The following is a 20,164-nucleotide window of genomic DNA, read 5'->3' on the forward strand; positions in this document are numbered from 1 at the left end:
CTCGATTTCAGTCTGAGTGCAAGCTGAAGAAACTTTAATCTCTTCAAGGCAGCCAAACGCAGCACCCTTAAGGAATGTACGTTCCCTCACCCATCCCACCTCTGCTTTATCTCATTCTCTAGAAAACCCGTACAAGTATCCACCACCGTGGAGGTTGCTACCACTCTAGCCACAGCCCTAAGCCTAAAGCTGCCATTTACAAGCACCCTGATGTGTACCACACTAGATTCACCTGCTGCCAAGAGTTGCACGTGAACGAGACTACTTGGGCTACAGATCTTGTAAACCAGAAGAGTGACGCTTCACAAATGAGTAGAGTGTGCTGTTTAACATTTTTATTTTAATAAAACCAAGAATATGCACAGCACATGCAGTGCTAGCATCTAAACTAATACAATAAGCAATTCTAAACCTACAGTGACTTGAAGTTCAATTTTCACATTCAGCAAGTTTAAATCCATTCTTGCATATTGTTTTGAATCCTTGTATCTTAACTGAAAATATTGCTAGCTGATAAAACTTGCTAAAATGCACAAGTCACTGATTATGCCAATACAACAAAGATAACCACATGTTTTGAGGATTGCAATGTGCCAGACATTCACTGAAAAAAAAAATAAACACACAACTAAACAAAACTCACGCAACAAACATCTGAGAATCTGGACACTTCACATCAGTGTTTAGAAGTGTTTCATTAATATCTTAAGACAAGTGTATCAAAACCTTGGCATGTTTAAATTTTAAAGTTGCCAATTTTTGTTTTACTATCAGAAAGTTATGGCTACACTGCCAATGCCGGGTCTGCTTAATTTGACTTAAGAGTTTAATATGACTTAAACATTAAAAGCTCACACTACCCCGAAATATATAATTTCACGCATACGGTGACATTCAACATTCAAGTGCCAGTGTTTTTGTACTGTCTTTTGGTCAAGTTTCTTTAAACTTTCAAAGAATCACTTTTAGGCTTACAAAAATAAATATTTGTCAAAAATGTTCAATAAATATTACACAAAACTAGCAGCAAAAAGTATCTAGAAATCTGTCGTGTGCAAATAGTTTTCCTCCCAGCTATCATACCCATGGTCCCAAATAAGTTTTAGAATCTATTTCCTTCTCCTTAAACAAGCTGCGTTCAATCTCCAAGAGACAAAATAAGATTGGAAGTTAAGGACACGCACACAAGACATATATAAAATTCTCTGAATGTGCAATAAAAGAAGTATTTTGTAAAAAGTTATGGGCAAAATGTACAAGGGCCTAAACCTAGACTTGAAATAGCACCATAACAAATGACCTCAATACTGTCAAGTGCACCTACTTAATAAAAGTTTCAGAACAAGGCACAATACACTTGAAAAAACCTATTGCACTTTAGGAGATTTTTGCCATTTTCCTGTGCCACTATAGATTAGTTGTTAACTGCTCTGGCCATGAAGTTAGCACAGAAATTCCAAGTGGCACAGGCGTTTTTCTGGTGGACAATACTTATCTTTGGCCAGATTTAGCATAAACAGACTATAAATACAATGGAAACCTATGCAACTAAAACTGACTAAAACTGCACTTTAACAGCAGAATTGAAACCTTGTGCAGTTTATGTACATTTCCAACCTCTGTGATCTCAGGTTTGCTTGTTACTCTTCTGGAGCCATTTTACAAAGTCTACAGTAAGCCAGTTTAACATCTCCACGCAGCTTGAACAGAGTAATGTGAATCTGCATTAAAATAAAGCCTGCTGCATAATTCTTCCTGTTCATACCCTCTTGACCAAAAAACATCAACACTAGCATGCGTTATTAGACCAAAAATTCAGTCAGGCCCTTAAGGAGGACCAATCACTGCCATGGTCAGCCATTCTACCATTTCAATTTCATATGGCAGGCATTTTTAAGAAGTCTAAATAGATGAATTCTCCTAAAACTATTTCAAGTTATCAGACCTTTAAACATTCCCTGTAATGTTCTGCCCACATTTGGCTAGCTCACATTAATGATCTGCCTAAATATTGAAAAAGGAATTGCTGTATTTACTTGCATTAACTTCAAAAACAGTGCTTTTAATGTATGCATGTATCCATACATCATCTCATCATGACTGGAATGGCTTATTAAAGGCTATCAGGTTCTAAGTACCTATCCAGGATAGAGTGAGCAAATCAGAACTTTAACTTAGTACAGTTTTGCCACATTAGAAACTAATCGCATTGATATGCTTCAAGATGTTTTATTTTTCAAATCTGCAAATATCAAAAGCCCTAATGCAGGCTACCGCATAAGTTTTTTCTTTGTAGTATTATGGATGAATCGGTGATTCCTGTTTAAGTTGTATCACACCTGTGTGCCAAGGTTTGATTTTAGCCCAAGTTCAGTAATTTTTATTTTGTCAAAACAATTGATATCTTGAGCATTACTGAGCCAACAGGACATCAAAATAAAATTTGTCTAAAGTTAAAGGCACAGTACATTAACAAACAAATGATCCTCAGTCACAAAATCATAAATGCAGTTTCTGGGTGGGGATGGGTGGGAGGGGAGTTAATCCTGACTACAGCAATAGTGTCTTCAAAACCACCTTCAAGATAGGACTAGTTGTTCCTTTGTTTCCATCTTGTGACCTTGAGCTCCCTTAAAAAAAATTTCAGTGGAGAATCACAGCTGGTAATGTACTGCGAGTTCTTGAAGCTACACAAGGTATAGTCTGGCTAAGTTACATGTGGTTTCCATATCAGCTTGGTTGTTTGGTAGTGTATCTGCTGCAAGCAGATTCAGTTACCCCACCAGTCAACGCCCTGGGAGTTATAATTTCCTCCATATCCATCACTGTTGTAGAAGCCTCCATAACCACCACCTACGAAAGGCAAAAGAAAGTGATGCTTAGTTATTAACCTGCTGAAGATCTAAGCCTTCACAACAAGAAAACAGTCCAGCAGACACACAAACAAGATGTCTATTGTCTATTAAGGGAAACCCACCCTAAAGTACTGTCAAATGCACACATTTAAAATAAAATGCTGGGACCTCACATAGCAAGCGCCAGCTGACTTTGTATTTAAACGTTACCTCCAGAAGTTCTACTATATCAAGCATTTTAGATCCGGTTTTGTATTTGCCAGCATTGCCTGCCCAGTTTTTCTTACCTCCAAAGCCTCTGCTGCCACTTCCTCCAGGGCGGCTGCTGGTTGATCGACTGCTACTAAAGCTACTGCTGCCAGCACTGCTACTTGTTCGATAGTCTCTGGCACCAAATCCTCCACTGAATCTGCTGCTGTATAAAGGAAGAAAACACACATTTGAGTAAAGTCAGTGGTATTTTAAGCACTGCAGACATTGAGATTCAAGTACTAGACTACTTTAACTCTCATTATCAACTACAGTCAGCCAACACCAATGCCAAGTGTTGAGTTCTGCAACACTTTGTAAGCTTCCCAGTGCTACTTGTGAAAGAGCATTCAAGATAGCAAAGGATAATTTACTGTTCAAGTAGGGTTATGTTGAACTCGTGTTACACCAAGAACTACTTTCTCAGGTACCGCCAAGATTTGATTCAGTGCAATCCCTGCTCCACAGAATTTCTAAACCTATCTTAATCCTGAAGTGCAGCATTTATGACCAGCTTTCGTGTTGCAGAAAGGACAATAATTTTAGAAGCCTACTTCTGGGTAAGAGAAAAACTAGAATTCATGTAGTCACAGCGTGTTAATTACATTAAAAAGAAGAGTTTTCTCCTCCTACCCCTTTAAGACATTAAACGCAAGTTCATAATTCCAGCTTACAAAGTATTTTAGGCTTCCACAGTGAAACAATTTTACAAGTGGCCTCATGCCTGCAACTTAACTCTCATACCTTTCTTGCTTTATGTCAGGAGGCACGTGCCACCACCTCCTAAACATCACAACAGCTGCTTAAGGTACATCTCTGGCACATGCAGGCATGCATTTCTAGTAAATGTTTAAGTACTTGCAAAAAGTTCTAAAGCCATTTTGCTACATGTCATCCTACCTCAGCCACATCTAATTGTCTACTTGAGAAAAGTCTTGTGTTAGCTGCCTTATGATAAGATAGAAAAACCAGACATTAAGACATTGCCTTCTGATGTACCCAACTATCTACACTGCACTCGTTTGTCTTCCTCTAACAGTATTTATAGATTCAAAACAAGTCACAGAACTGCCTCTCACAACGGCTTTGAGTACACCTTTAGCCAAAATTACGACCATTACCTCTTAGATCGCCCACGGCTGCCACCTCCTTTGTGATGCTGTTCATAAGCCATGTTTTCCAGCCAAGATGGTACTTCTTGCTTAGCCTCCACAAGAAGATCAAGCAAGTCCTTAGTGATGTTTATGTTTCTCTCATTGAAGAATGAGGTGGCAAGACCTAAAGTAAAAATTCAGGTGGTTAACCCTCAGACAAGGCAAATACACCACAGCACTTAAACCTATTCCAAGCTCCACTTGTGGCTGTGACAAGTACACTATCAGACTCCTTACAGCCAACCTTGAGAACACTACAACTACCTGAAAAGAAAGCTGTTTAAAGACCATTGTTCTACCACAGCTGGTCACCAACTTAGTCAACAATACTACACCTACTGACTGGTACAAAGCACTGTCTGTGACAATTCTAGACCATACTTACCAAGGTTTCCTACACGGCCCGTACGACCAATACGATGTACATATTCTTCAATGTCACTGGGCAAGTCAAAGTTTATGACATGCTTTACGTTTGAGATATCCAGTCCTCTTGCTGCTACCTAGTGGTTAAAGGATTGAATAGAGTCTTAGTAAAATTCCACAAGTAATATGCTTATTGGCTCAAACTTCATAGATTTCACTTACTGCTGTGGCAACAAGAATTGGACTCTTGCCCGAACGGAACTGGTGCAGCGCTTCCTCTCTGTCTCTTTGAGAGCGATCTCCATGTATACTTGTACAGGCATATCCTTCATGGTACAAGAAGTCCTCAAGAGCGTCTGCACCCTTTTTTGTTTCCACAAACACCAGGGTCAAGGAATCCTTGCCTAAAGAGCAATTAAAGCATAGGTTAAGCAAAAGAAAAGCTGCCGAGACAAATACTTGGCTCCATCATCTGGTAAAGGGCAGTTTCAGCTCCCTGCTTCCACTTATTCTAGAACGGATCTCTCCTTGTTCTCTATTACCAGAAGAGCTTACATAAACTTAAAATAAAAAATTAGTCAGTGGAATACATTCACTGCATGTTAAGGAAATACCCATTCATTCACCTACTCAACAGAATATCACTTGAATCATTAGACTTGCCCTGTACGCATTTTGTTTTACTTGCTTATCTGAAACTGGTCTTTACCTGTAGCATTTAGCAGGTCAAGCAAAAATGATCGTTTGTCTGACTCTTCCACCCACACCACTTTCTGTGTGATATTCTCAGATGTAGAACCTACTCTGCCAACAGCCAGAAAGATATACTCATCAAGGAAGTCACGAGCAAGCATCTGAAAAAAAGGAAGAGAAAAAAAAATCAGAACAGTACTTTTTCTCTTTCCACAGATGCAGTCTTGGTGTCTGAACTTAGACTATTTGAACTTCTGTAAAGTACCTGGATTTCCTTGGGGAAAGTAGCACTGAACATCATGGTGTGACGAACCCCTTTTGGTGGCATAGTATCTTGTTCAACAATTCGACGAATTTGAGGTTCAAAACCCATATCAAGCATTCTGTCAGCTTCATCAAGCACCAGGTACCTAAATAGTATTTAAAAACATTATTCTTCATAGCTCTTTCATCAAGCTGTAGTCCAGTATCTGCGCTGGGTTACAAAGTCTCAACTAGATATTTACAGTTTGAAAGCTAGAACTTAAGCGTAATTAACTCCAGATCTCACTTTAAAAAGGTACAGTTTCTAGTTGCCAAGTCTTTAGCATATGGACAAGAACACATCACTTACTTGCAGAAATCCAATCCAATCTTTCCCCTCTCCATCATATCAACCAGTCGTCCTGGAGTTGCTACAAGCAAGTGACATCCACGTTCTAAGTCACGTATCTGCTGCCCAATGTCTGCACCACCATATACAACACAGGGACGAACTCTGGAACGGTATGCAAACTATAAAACAAAGAAAATTAGCTTTAAGGAAAACTATACCTACCTAAGCTATTTTATTTATAATGAGGAATTCTTAGTTATACCTTTCTGGCTTCCTCATAGATCTGCACAGCCAGTTCTCTAGTGGGAGCCAAGACCAGTGAGATTGGATATTGTTTACGGCGACCATACCTTCCATTCTCCTGAAGACAAAAAATATATTCATGGAATGAGCACCCCACAATTTTAACAGCTACTATAGACAATACTTAAGATTAGATTTGTCCCCACAAGAAAGAACAAGAATGGCTGACAGTCAACTTGTTTAAAGCACTGCACTTGAAAGACTCTTCCCCACTACAGTAACCAAGATTCAGCTGCTAGTTAACAGCAACACCACTGCACAAGCTTGGTCTCTGCTACCTGCTATCATCCATAACTTAAGCAGCAGAGAAATAACAGTCATAAAACCTATTATTACCTATCCTAAAGTCACTAGACCTGTGACTACCTTTTTTTGAAGAAAGGGAAGAATCTTTAAAGCTTGCGCAATGCTCAAACCATCTTTCTTCTAGACAGATCAGTTCTTTATGCAAGGGAAAAAAGTTTCACAGCCTGCATTTTTCAAGGGCAACAACTACAGTCTTCTACCCATTGAGAAGCTTGTTTATCGTACCCAAAATAGTGGTAACATTTAAGCCCACCTATTGCATTCAGTAGCAGACATCAGTATACAGGGCTAAAACACACACTGGTCATAGCTTTTCAAGGACTGAGTATTTAAATACTTGCCTTCATAGCTCTCAAGGCATCACCAGGGCCATCTGCATAGATCTGGCTCAATATTGGTAGGAGAAATGCAGCCGTTTTCCCAGACCCTATTAGGACACAACTCAGTATTACTAATAGTTATTTTCAAAGCTATTGTACTGTCAACTGCAGCATTAATCCTTTATCACTAGCATACTCTCAGTAACATCTCCACTAGTACATCGACTCTGCCTATGCCACTGGAGTTCACCTCTTAGCAAGCAGCTGTTATCTACAAAGACCTATCACTCCACACCACAAAACCCTAAGGCAAACACGACTTAAGCCATGAATTTTTTGAGGACAAACACAGCCAATCCAGTCAAGCTACATCTAAAGCAGTGGCAAGACTAAAGCTAACCAATTTCCAACACAGCAAGAATTTCTGTATACTCTGAACAGAAAGCTGTACTACCTTACAGACCTCTTACCTGCACCTTAAGGAATACAAGACCGTATTGGTTACTCCTAGAGAGACAAACTAAGCAGTAAAGAGTTACTAACTTACCTGTCTGTGCACAGGCCATCAAGTCTCTCTTTTCCTTAATAATAGGTATTGCATGTTTCTGGACTGGTGTAGGACGGGTGTAACGTGTGAGCTCAATGTTTCCCATAATAATTTCTCCCATGTCAACATCACTGAACTGCAAGGTATTGAAAAATAATCATATGGGGATCCTTCCCTTCAGCCATCATGCAACACATCATTCAAAAAAAGTAGTCACTTGTAAAGTAGCTTTTATTACACCTCTTCCTGTAGAAAAACCCTACTAAGTTTAGTGATGCTCTCAGGTAGTAACTGAGAGCCTAGTATGTACTTAGTCCAGACATGCGTGTAATTCTTAAAAAGCCACCCAAGCCTGAACTGCAGACAACACTAGCATACTATGCTTAGCACAGAAAAAATGCCTACACCTAAGCAGTCTCTCCAACAAATCAGCACTTTCAAGCACTTTCACTTCTTTACATGACTTGTCTTTAAACATGTCAATTGAGCTACTGACCAACATGTTAACTGAACAAGCTTACACAACATCCCCATGGCTTAGCTCATCACATGCCACCCTCCTCTGTAAAGCAGTTCAGCTGTAGGAAAGCAAAACAGTGCCTTCTTTTCTTCTAACACAGTATGACGTGTTTCATGTGCAGAAGTTACCAACAGATACATGAGCAAATCTGATTAAAAAAAAAACCACAAACAACAAACTTACACTTTCAATATGTGGAGGACAGTTGCTGCCTGTTGCTTCAACAGGAATATCATCGTATTTCTCAAAGTTAATGCCAGTATTGCTTCCTGAAAAGAGCTCTCTATAAACAGAAGAGAATGTTTTAGTTATTGCATTTATCAACTGACCCTGCCATGTGAACCCATGCTATTCCATTACTCACTGTTCCAGGCGTTCACTTGGGGGAAGAGGCTTTGACCAGTCATCCTCGTCTGGTTTGTCACACCAGCGGCTGTTTCCACCACCACGGTCAAATCTACCAAACCCACTCCTATCGTAGTCGCTACCTCTTCCACGTTCATCATACCTAAATGCAGCAAGAACATCAGGCCACCACTCCTGGGCAACAGGATTTTTGACATGCCAAAGTAAAGCTATAATAATCTAGTAGCATGCGCTCTGCATATATACAACTGCAAATATTACTTCTTGACCTACCAACTGAAATGAGTTTAATCCCAGCCATCGGAATAGGTCATATTACTCTGCATTACAGACAGGAGAGCTTGCTATGATTTGGCAGCTGAATTTAGCTTAACACACTGAATCTTGTATTGGAATTTTGATTTGGTTAAGTGTAATAAATGTAAAGAATCAGTTATTTGTCAGTAGAATTGCAATTTAAGCCGCTCAGTCTTTGCCATTTTTGCTAAGGAGCTCCACTTAAACCTCTTCAGAGATACTGTTCAGTAGCTCCCTCCCCCAGCCCCTTTTTCTGTGTCTCTTTCTACATAGGTCTCCCAAGTCCAGACAAAACCCTCCAGTACTGTGATTTGTCCCTCTACTCCCCCACCACACGTGACCAAATTAAATACCTCTGTTACACGTCACATTGTTTTACGAAGAGGGAGCTCACCTGTATTACTGACTTGGAAGGAAGGTGGAAGAAGTCCTTACCTCAACTGTTTAGTTTTTGTTCTGGTAAATCATGTTTGAGAAAAGTCTGGATACAGGACTAGCTTCAGCTTTACTAGTCGATAAAGGCCACTCTCACCACACTTGTGCATACAACGCATGATGTGTGTAAGACTGATCAAGTAAGGTAGAGAACCTGCAAGAGTCTCACCCAGTTTATTAACTACACTTCTTTGACAAGGAAAAAAATGATATTAAAAAAATATAAAAATCTGTTTCAATGTATTTTATGTGCTCCCGACACCTCTTCATGATTTTTCTGGAAGTAGCCACCCATCTAGCACTTTTTTGGTGAAATGGTGAAGTCAGCAAGTCATTACAGCTGCAGCGAGTGGCTGGTGGTACACTACAGGGCACACCTTTCAATACATGCAAGTCTCCCATCCTTGAACTTGTGCAGCTTTGAAAGCAAAGGTTCTCTCACATTTTCCTCCCCTCCCAGGTTCCTCCTACCTTATGTTGTTTACACCTAGAACTCCAATTTCAATAACAAGATTATAGATGCACTATTAATTAGAACTGATACAGACTCCATATTGCACCAGCCAGACTATCGGTACTTGCCTTCCTCCTCTTGATCCATTTCCACGGTCAAAGAAGCTTGGTTTCGCTCCACGGTCAGACCGCGCACCAAAGCTGCTGTATGCATCCTTGTCCCTGCTAGAACTCCATCCACCGCTGTCAAAACCTAGTAGAGGGAAGTATTTTAGCCATGCATTACATGGTCTAGGCTTTTATAAGACAAAACTAAGTTTTGTCCAGTAATTCTTCACTGGAAGGTCTACAGGACTGAAAGGCAAGCAGTCCTTCAAGAATGGAAGATGTACAGATGTTAAGTCTGGTCTACATTTTCACTCCAGCTTCAACATAAATACTGGACAATGCATTTTATTTTTGTGAGGTTAATAAGGCCCCAAATGGTGTTTAATAAATGGCATCAACCCTTGCATTAGAAATTCATGTCGGATTTAGAATGCTTTGTCACATACTGAAAGCACACAAAGCAATCTGATCTACACAGACTAACAAGTTATACAACACCGTGCAGAAAGAAATAAGGAACGTGGAATTCTTCACAATGTATTATAACATTACTTTTTCCCATAGCCTTTATACACCTATCTGCAGCAGTTCCCTACTTTGGTTTGTTAACTCAAAGGAAAACAACCATGTAGAACAAAAAGGGCCTGGCAATCAATACTATAAAGTAAAAAGCCTCATTTTCATTCAGACAGAGGGTTGGGAGGTAGGCAGAAACGTAGAGCAGTCAACAGCACTTTGGTAACAACACTGCTTTGAACTAGGCCAAGAACTTAGAAGTCCCAAGTTTAAAGTATGACTCAACTAGTGACTCAGCTATGGGATTCTGGCAGAGAATAAGAGAAAAACAGATAAACGGATCATGTCACTCCTACTAGTGAATGTGCTTTTGCCAGCTCCACAGCACAGAACTAGTGAAGACCTATGTACCAGACAATAAAACCAACGGAAAAACAAAATTACAGCAAACAAAAGGGTTGTGCTAGGCCTTATCCCACTGAAAAAGCTTTGCTACAACAACTCTCGTTAGATTCTTGCAGGGTAGTGTCATTCCCCTGTCCCTCCACTTTTTTTTAAACTAAGAAATTCTACTCTCCAGAATCCATCCACACATGCAATAGTCACAAGGGAACCTTAAAGCCAGTGTGTTAACTGCAACTCATTTGGGCTGGCTAACTGAAGCAGGCAGCAAAAGTAACGCGCACACAAGCTTATTAGCACACAAAGTTGTGGAATGTTTCAAGACCTCCAAAGTGCTTTTAGAAGTAGCTTTAGTCCATAACAATAAATAAACTTCATTACAGAGACTGGTGACACATCAGGAATACCATAATCGCTTTATTAACACAAGAAAAAGATACTTGTGAGCTTGTTCACAAGGCATCTAAACTCTAGCTTAAGTATGAGCAACTTTCAAACCACACTAAAAATACTGGGCTATGTCATCCTGCCAAGATATCCAACAGCAGTGGTACTTGCAGAGCAATCATCAGGAATAGAGATGTAGTTTCTCATTAGTGAAAAAAAATTGGGCTGACTGTACAACATTAAAATCTTCTACAAAGTCAGTAAAGTTCCAGAAATTTAAAATTTTATACTCCAAACAGCATATTAAGTAAGCTTAGTCATCTAGCTTGTTGCTACATTAGTTTCTGAAGCTCGTACCTTGTCACATTTTTCTTTAAGGTAGTGCAGTCTTTTACAAATACACATATATACATCTTACTTGACAATTAGGATGATTAATTCCAGTTTTAGTTTGGTATTCCTAGTTCGATTTTACTTGTGGATTACCACAGAACAGAGCACCAAGCCACACAAATCAATGCTAAGTAACCACCTAGCAGAAGACATCATCACCATTTTAAAACATCAAGCTTTAGCGTTACCAAGTCAAGCTGTTGAAAGCAATATAAGAACAGGTAACCCTGCATACTGAGCTCCATATACTGTAGCTTCAACAGCTGAAAAACAGAACTGCTGTTAAGTAACCTACGCACATTTTTACGCATTTATTTATTTCCTGCACGTCTGTATTGTCTTGTTCCCACCTGCAATGCTAACCAGATTATTCTGACAGGAATTTATAATAACAGAAAGAGTAAGATGAAGAAAGCAGGACTCTTAAACAGAAATACTCTAGATCCCTCAGTGCATTTTCCCATCAATACCTACCAAGATCATGAAAATGCTCCGCTCTTCCTGAACAAAGAACATTATTTAAGCAATTTTACTTAGCTATAAACCCCTGTGCTACTCCAGTAGTGCTGATGAATTACTATGCTGTCATCAGCTACAAAAGACAGCAAGAAACCCAAGCTCAAAAGTACACAGGGAACAACAGTTTCAAGTATTTGAATGCAGTAACAGTTACTTAACTCTTTCACAGATGTCCATAAGGTACCCGAGCAAGAAAATTCTACTGGATTACAGACTACAGAAATAGTTCTACCTTGTAGATTTTTATATCAATAAATGTTTCCGTTTACTACACTCATAAGGCCGCATCAAGAGTTCTGATACACGGTCAAATGCCACTACTATCCAAGATCTCTCTTGCCTGTTGCCTGCTAATGCATACACCCTGAAAAACCTGTTATTAACTATTCCAGTCAACTTACAGAACAGCTTCAAACAGTTAAAGCAGCAATTGTTAATTCAGTTGTGAATAACAGAAGCCAAGATGACTTTAAGTGCAAGACTTGAAATCATCCTATAAAATAGCTCAACTTTACATCACTGTGCTAATGCACTTGGTTGCTCAGAAGGGAGTCTGAACTGGAGTAGCAGCTTTTTCATTTAGCCATTATGAACCCTGTCACAGGGAGCCACAAATCCAGTGATACTGTATTCAAACCAAGTTTAAAGGAAGATTCAAAACGTTAGGTTTACCAAGGAGAGTTAATGGAACAAGCCATGTGTCAAACTTGTTTCACAGTTTGTTTACTTTTTGGCAAGGTGAAGCTTGAAGCCCCCTGAAAAGCCACACATCACCACCTAACGCTGCAATGTTTGAACTCCGGTCTTACACACAGAACATGACAGTGACAGTCCTATACATAAGGTCACAACATGAACTCAAATTGGAAACTAAATTACCCCTCCACAACAAAGATTAAACTAGAGCTTGGTACCAACTACTATACTGGGAAAAGACATCTATAACCAGCAAAGGTCCACAAATCAATCGCTTTTTTCCTGCTTTTGAGAAAGCTGCAGATTCCTCTCAGGTTCACCTAGTTGATTTCTTGGAATGACTGTTCACATCCGAGAATAATGTGGTGAGGAACTTCCAAGAGCATGGAGCCACCTACCAGTCCCTTTACTTTCCCCAAAACATGCAGCTGTCTTAACAGGCTTTTCATCACTTGTTGCTTTAGGCCATCCTTCTTTTAGGTTGAAAAAAACACACACAGAAAAAAAAACCCTACTAGCTTAGATACATGCAAATCCAAAGCAAAAAAACAATCTGATTTGTTTCTTCAAATGGCATACAACTGGAGTGGAGCACTTCTCATCTAGTCAAATTTAGTTACATAGCTCCAGAAGTATTGTGAGATATATCAGTATGTATTTCAACACTCTCTCTCTCTCACTCCTAAAACAGTCCTTTTGCAGTACTGAAAAGAGAATCTGTTGAAGTCCACTACTTTAGAAACAGATGACATTTACGACCTCTCACAGTATGACATTTCCAAATCTTAAGCTCTGGAGTAGCAGAAAGTACTTTAGTTCCTACATTACAATACTTTCATATCCATTAGAAGAATACTGCAGCATCTGCAATCTTTGTATCTTATAAAGAAAGCGCAAAATTTGCTTCCCTGTGGGATTCCATAAAACATTTCTTCTTTAACACGCTTTGTTAAAAAAAAAAATCAACTGCAAGATACTATTTCTCAGCACAAATCCCACAGCGTTAACATATGACCAACATGTGTCATATTTCACATTTCACACACCAGCATCCTGCATTTCCTTCTGCAATTACTCTTGCCAGCTTCCATAAAACTGCAAGATGCTGAACAGGGATAACATCTACAACTCCTTTGTTTCTCATGCTCCCCAGTTAAGAGCAAGTTGTGTAAAATACCCATATGCAAACTGTAACTGTGGTATTTGTTCATGTTAAACAACTGGATCCTACAAGTTCCACATTATTCACTAGCAGAAATGTTGGTACTCCCAAAATCCGTTAAGATTTATACTCAAGATTGCGGAGTTAGTCAAATTAAAACAGGAGACTCCATCTTGCCTCAGTCGGGTAATAGCTTAATGAGATATGGAAGATATTTTGCCAGCCATCTATTAAACTTGAGCTTAGATTAAAACCTGGAAAAGGAAATCAAGAATAGAACACTAAAAGCTTAAGATTTAAGTTGCAACGTTTTGCACACACTTGTCAAGTTGTTTGTACAACCACCTTTAACAGTCTGTTCCTAAAGATTCAGAAGGAGGCCAAGAACCTGTTACAAGTATCTCTGATACCTACCCTGTCTTGAAGCTTCCCTGTTCCGCAAGTGAGGAGGAATGTATCGGCCTTCTAAACAAGAAAAGAAACAGCGTTACAAGATTAGTGTTGGCACCTTTTGAGATACAAGTCACCCCAACAGCTTTTGCTTAGAAAATACCTGTCTGCCTCACCAGCTTTAAGGCTTCTTACAGCATCTTTAAAACAAGAATCCTTTAATACAACATTTAATATTCTTTGCTAAGACTGTCAATGCAACTAAGAGTTAGTCCTTGCATACACACTTGGATAGCTGCTTTTTCTTAGAGGCACCAATATCTTGCTATTTTTTTGACCAAGTCACACGTGCCCTTTAAGGATGTCATTCCCTGTCACAAATGCCCATCTCCCTAGAACTCATTAAGGCTTAACCTAGTGCCAGACATTTGAGCAGCTTAAGATTCAAGCGCTGGCACACGCAGTATTTTTCCTTCCCCTTAAATTCAACCATCCCCATCAGTTCAGCTCAGATCAAACCAGAAGCCACACATAATTGCCTCTGAATAGCATTCTTCATTTACAATCCAGAAGCATCTCTCTGCTAAGCAACATGAATCACAATGTAACAGGCATGAGCTGAACTGTGAATTCCTGAAGATTCTCCTCTCCTGACATGTATGTCAGAAAATGCAGCCTCTACTCAATTAATTAGTAATAGTACAGTTACTATTATAAGTTTTGCCTTAGAACATTCCAACTCTAGCTGGATGTTTTAAAAAAACAAATGATCACATTACTACTACAATCAGTGGCCCCAGCTGTTGTTTGTCTAGGGGCTACAGATAATCTGGGACAAAACTGGAACACTAAGTTCTCTCTCAAGTTAGTTAAGTACTTAAGAAATGTACATATGCCACGCCACTGCTAAATTAAACATTCCTATCTAAGCACGAAAAAAGCCTTTATTTTCAAAACTATGCATGTAAGCTTCAGAACTTGCATGTACTTACTGCTTGTAGAGCTTCCTTCACTCTGAGAATCTGAGGAATTCAAGTCTAGACCAGAAAACTACGAAAAAATAAAACAGATATTAACATATAACATCATGCATTTATATTAAGATACAAAGAGCTCTATTGCTAATAAAGATCAAATAGTATCCTGACAAGTTATTGCTAGAAAGAAATCTATAATGTCAGTTACATCTCCTGTAAAGAAAAGCCAAGAGTGTCTTCCTCCACAATAAACGTGCACCACATAGGCAGGCAGGCTAGAGAAGCATCTTGCACCCACCAAATCAAACTTCACAGATTTCTGCTTCACATACTACATGCAGGCTTATCAGCCACTTAAAATTATCTTTAGGTTCATTCAAAAGCATTCTGGTTCAAGATAAATGGCCTTTTTTAAGAGGTGTACAGAGATTAAAACCCCAATAACATCAATTTAGTAGTACACTGAGCTTGCAGAAATTCAGTTACTTCTCTACATTGCATTAATGCTGCCAAGACATTATAGTCTTCACAATAAAGGCAGCTGCTGTGCACAAGCCATCAAGTGACTTACTCCTACAGTTACTTCAGGAAGTAATGTTTTTCTTTTGCTTTTTTAAAACTCCATTTGCAACCTTCATTCTTTCAGTCCAGGCATTACCAGCATGTAACTGGTTTAAGTCAAACACAATAGGAACTCATTTCAGTAGAAGGCAGTGGTCAAGTAGCAAAGCTCAAGGACCAGCTTACCGCAGCTGTTTTTCTACATGGCAAGATTAGGAATTCATTTGGGAAAACTAAGAAGTGTTTAAATAAAATTCAATTTTATGCAAGACTAACTGCACAAGCGTATTCCAGTACAACCCGAACCAATCCACAACAAAGACCCAACTGCACTACCCTATTAGATGTTGAGTCGTACGGGCTACTATCTATTTGGGACACTTGAGATTATTAACAACTCCTGCCACGGCAGACCTTGTATCATCCTCCTTAAAGTCACTACTTATAAAGTCTCATCTCTCTAGTTCATCAGCATGAGACTAAACAATCACTCTAATTTTAAGAGCAAATAACAACAAAGGCTCTCTACGAGGCACAGGCGGCTCTCCAGGTGCAGTCCAAAGAAGGAATGCGTGGATCAGGACTTCCCCTGGGCCCCACTACGCCTGCCGAAAACGCCCGCTCGGAGATGGCGCAGCGACGAGGCCCGGGCGGCCGCCATCTCAGTGCGGCGGTGCAGCCGGCACTGCGGGTTGGGATTTTCGGCACAGCAGGAGCAGCCGCAGCCGCCCAGCTAATCCGGCAGCCGGCACCCGTCACGTGCTGTGGTTTGGGGGGGAGGGGGGGGGGGGAAGCGGGTACCGACACCGTCTCCCTGACCTACTTCGCCCAAGACTCGAGATCGGCGGCCGCCCAGCACTAGCGCGGCCCCGGCTCTCTGGAGCGCTGGGGCCTCCTCCTCCCGCCCCCCCATGCACGGATTAGATAACCATCTATCCACGCCTGGCTCCGCCCAGCGGGGGGGGGCAGAGACGAACGGAGCAGAAGAGAGGGAGGAGGAAGGTGGGGGGAAGAAGAGAAAAAGGAGGGAAGAACGCCGCCACCGCGGCCCCGGCAGCCGCTCCTCGTCCAGGCCCAACTGCGTCACGGCCGAGGCCCGCGGGCAGCACCGGGAAGAGCGCGAAAGGCAGCGCCCGAGCTCTGCTGACGCAGCTCTAACAAAGGCGGCCGCCAGCGCCCCCTCCCTCCCCACCGAGCCCCCTCCCCGCGGAAGGCGCCGCCAACACAAAGCGCCGTCCTCCCCCTCCCGCCTCGCCTCGTCAGCAACACAATGGCCGCCATTTATCGCATCCTTCCCCCTCCTCGCGGGCTCCCCCCTGCCTCCTCCTACCCCCACCCCTTTCGTCCTCACCTCTTCTCCCCCCTCCCTTCCTCCCCCCTTCCTTCCTTCCCCCTTCCTTCCTTCCTCCCCCCTTCCTTCCTTCCTCCCCCCTTCCTTCCTTCCCCCTTCCTTCCTTCCTCCCCCCTTCCTTCCTTCCTCCCCCCTTCCCCCTTCCTTCCCCCTTCCTTCCTCCCCCCTTCCCCCTTCCTTCCTTCCTCCCCCCTTCCCCCTTCCTTCCTTCCTCCCCCCTTCCCCCTTCCTTCCTTCCTCCCCCCTTCCCCCTTCCTTCCTTCCTCCCCCCTTCCCCCTTCCTTCCTTCCTCCCCCCTTCCCCCTTCCTTCCTTCCTCCCCCCTTCCCCCTTCCTTCCTTCCTCCCCCCTTCCCCCTTCCTTCCTTCCTCCCCCCTTCCCCCTTCCTTCCTTCCTCCCCCCTTCCCCCTTCCTTCCTTCCTCCCCCCTTCCCCCTTCCTTCCTTCCTCCCCCCTTCCCCCTTCCTTCCTGCCCCTCTCTCCATCCCTCCCTTTGCCCTCTCCGTCCCCCCTTTTCCCCTCCCCCCTCTCCGTCCCTTTTCCCCTCCCCCCTCTCCGTCCCCCCTTTTCCCCTCCCCCCTCTCCGTCCCCCCTTTTCCCCTCCCCCCTCTCCGTCCCCCCTTTTCCCCTCCCCCCTCTCCGTCCCCCCTTTTCCCCTCCCCCCTCTCCGTCCCCCCTTTTCCCCTCCCCCCTCTCCCCCCCGTCCCGTTCCTCCCCCTCCTCCCCCCTGCCCACCCGCACTTCTCTCCCCGCCGCCAGAGGTCGCGGCACCCACAGCGTCGCGTTTTGTGTTTGGTTGATTTTTTTTTTTTCCTTTTTTTTTTTTTTTTACCATCCTCGCCACACACAAAAGCCGGGCCTGGAACGTGGCGAGGTGGCGGCGGGGGCAGGCGCGGCGCTCCCGGCTGGTCCTTCCCCAGCCCCCGCCGCGGCGATGGAGCGGGAGCGCGGCACCGGGGCCGCCGCAGGATGGCGACTGCGCAACAACCGCATACGCCACAAACCGGCCGCGGGGCAAGGGAACCGGATCGTGGGCCCAAATAAGGCGGGGAACGGGGGTGGGGGGGGGAAAAGGAGGAAGGAAGAGGCGAAATCGCGACACAACCGAGCACCGAGGCCGGCCCTACGCCGGGAATGGCGCCATCCCTGCCCAGAGACGCTCGCAACCTTTCTTGCGCCTCTCCTCCCGCCCCCTCCGCGCCGCCCTGCGGTTAACGGAGGCGCCCGCCGCTACGCCCCCACAACCCCTGCCCCCCCCAAGCGACCCAACCCCCGCTACCACCCCCCCCGGAATCTACCACCTACCCCCACACCCCCGCGCTATTCCGGGTCCCCTCTTTCCCTCACCTGCTGGTCTAGACTGAGGGCATTTTCCACCGCCACATGACTCATAACGAGAGATCGTCTCGGGTTGTCCCGCTCCCAATCGAGAAATTCAGATTCGCCGCGAACTCGCTACAGCTCGCCCGCTCACCACGAATCGCTTTCCTGACTGAGCCCCCCCCGGCCTCCGGCCCGGCCTTTATATAGGTTCCGCCCCCCCGCGCGTGCCCGGCTGCTGCGCGCTGACCTCACCGCGCACGCTCTCCCCTTCCCCCCACCCCCCCGTCTCCTCGGGGCCCTGCGTAATCTCGCGAGACGAGCGGCCGCGCGGCGCCGGCGGGTGAAGCGAGGGCCGAGCTATCGCGAGACCCCAGCCCCGCGGGAAAGGGCGCCCCGCGCGGGTCTCGCGAGACTTTGGGCGGCGGGCCTCGCGCGCGCCCCTGGCCTGGGTCTCCCGGGCTGGCCATAACTGCGAGGTTCCCCCTGCACACACACACTCCCACCCCTGGCCGCCCTCTATCTTTCTCCTTCCCTCTCTCCCCGCAGCAGCGGGGGGAAGGAATAGGGAGGAAAGTGAGAGGCCACGAAGTCTCGCGATATTACGCCACGTCTCCCCCCGCCTCCGCTTTGTTCGCCGCGCTCGCGAGAGCGCCCCAGCGCGCGCGGCCGCGGTGCCTCAGCAAGGAGCCGGTCACGTGGGCGGGCCGGCCGCTCCGCCCGGCGCCATCTTGTGCGCTGCCTCCCCCTCCCCCCGCCGCAGTGGCGTAGCTCCTCATGGAGACCCCGCCAGCCCCCCAGCGACCCGCCCGGCCGCGCCGAGGGAAGCGGGAGGGCACCAATAGCGGCGCCGTGTGGGGCCAGCCCGGCTGCAGTGCCGCCTAGAGCGGCGGCTGGGGCTGGGGCCGGCGGGGGGCTGCTTCGCCTTCCCCGCCCCCCCCACTCCATCAGCAGTCCCTGTTTGGTGCCTTTCCCACCGAAAATGTCGGCAAATAAATTCTCCGAGACTTGGCTGGGACAGTATGGATTTCCTACTTGCATATGGATAAATCCTCCCAGAAATCTCACGTCTATTTTACTTTCCAAAGTCTAATCTTAATATGATTATGAAACTTAGCAACAGTCAATTGCTAATTCGGAACGGGCTCCAGCTCTCTGCTTGACCTTGCCTTTGAGGCAGAAAACTCCAGAGGTGATTACAGCAGACATCTGTTCAGCACAGATCACACTGAACACAAGACATTGTCATCTCCAAAGAATGAACAGTGTCTGGGAAAGCACCATTTTAAAGAAAACATGCTATCAGAAGGACATTCTGTCTGACTTTAAAAGAAAACAATTACTGAGATGAAACAACTTTAGCTTAAATCAAAATATTCCAATTTTTTAATAGTAACTGCCTCTTGTATCACCTTTGCAGGGTAGGAACTTGGGTCCTTCACTTTACAGCCCCCACTGCTGCGTACCCTGGCGTTCCTTGCATGTTTCCCTAAGAAGTTCTGTCACCTCACCCTTTTCCAGGTGGCCCCCTCACCTGCTTTGGCCACCACAACTCAGCTGCCCTCAACGTGGATGCAGATGCATTGACTTGCGGCTATAGCCATGCCTGCAGGGTTACAAAATGATCCACTGTGCCTCCTGTCCAGTGGTAAATCTCTGCAAGCCGCTCACCCCAACACAGTGGTGGACACTATTGCAGGCACACATCTTTTCCCCAAACCCTTCAAATAGCTGTCAAATCTATTAAAATGCCAAATGTCACCCCTCTTTTCCCCGTGGTGACAGTTTTGCAAAGCTATTCCTATAATATCCACAAAAAATACCAACCTGGGATTCATTAGGACTCACATTTACTGTTAGCCTGTAAAATGCCATTCAAATAATGAGCATTAAGCTACCTGCCACTTTTGAAAAAAAGAGGAATA

The 20,164-nt window shown here is 44.1% G+C and overlaps 1 protein-coding gene across 1 annotated transcript; it reads right to left on the bottom strand.

Annotated features, from left to right (window-relative positions):
* Positions 1-313: 313 nt before the first annotated feature.
* DDX3X (DEAD-box helicase 3 X-linked) lies at positions 314-18,418 on the bottom strand. Its single transcript, XM_069872855.1, has 17 exons — positions 18,267-18,418; positions 15,025-15,082; positions 14,057-14,107; positions 9,589-9,712; positions 8,273-8,416; positions 8,092-8,191; positions 7,389-7,524; positions 6,863-6,948; positions 6,175-6,273; positions 5,931-6,091; positions 5,583-5,727; positions 5,334-5,478; positions 4,847-5,028; positions 4,644-4,761; positions 4,226-4,382; positions 3,143-3,270; positions 314-2,853 (listed from the first exon to the last, which is right to left on the bottom strand). Exons 1-17 carry the CDS (start codon positions 18,309-18,311, stop codon positions 2,771-2,773), a joined length of 1,962 nt encoding a protein of 653 aa, XP_069728956.1. The 5' UTR covers positions 18,312-18,418; the 3' UTR covers positions 314-2,770.
* Positions 18,419-20,164: the final 1,746 nt, after the last annotated feature.

The sequence above is a fragment of the Phaenicophaeus curvirostris genome, chromosome 1, assembly GCF_032191515.1.
Source record: "Phaenicophaeus curvirostris isolate KB17595 chromosome 1, BPBGC_Pcur_1.0, whole genome shotgun sequence".
In the NCBI taxonomy this organism is placed as follows: domain Eukaryota; kingdom Metazoa; phylum Chordata; class Aves; order Cuculiformes; family Cuculidae; genus Phaenicophaeus; species Phaenicophaeus curvirostris.

Coding starts and splice junctions, on each gene's coding strand:
- DDX3X (XM_069872855.1), bottom strand. CDS start 18,311: ATGAGTCATGTGGCGGTGGAAAATGCCCTCAGTCTAGACCAGCAG. Junction 8,417..9,588: donor AATGGATCAAGAGGAGGAAG/GCAAGTACCGAT, acceptor TGCTGCATTTAG/GTATGATGAACGTGGAAGAG. Junction 5,479..5,582: donor CTTTCCCCAAGGAAATCCAG/GTACTTTACAGA, acceptor CCTTTTTTTCAG/ATGCTTGCTCGTGACTTCCT.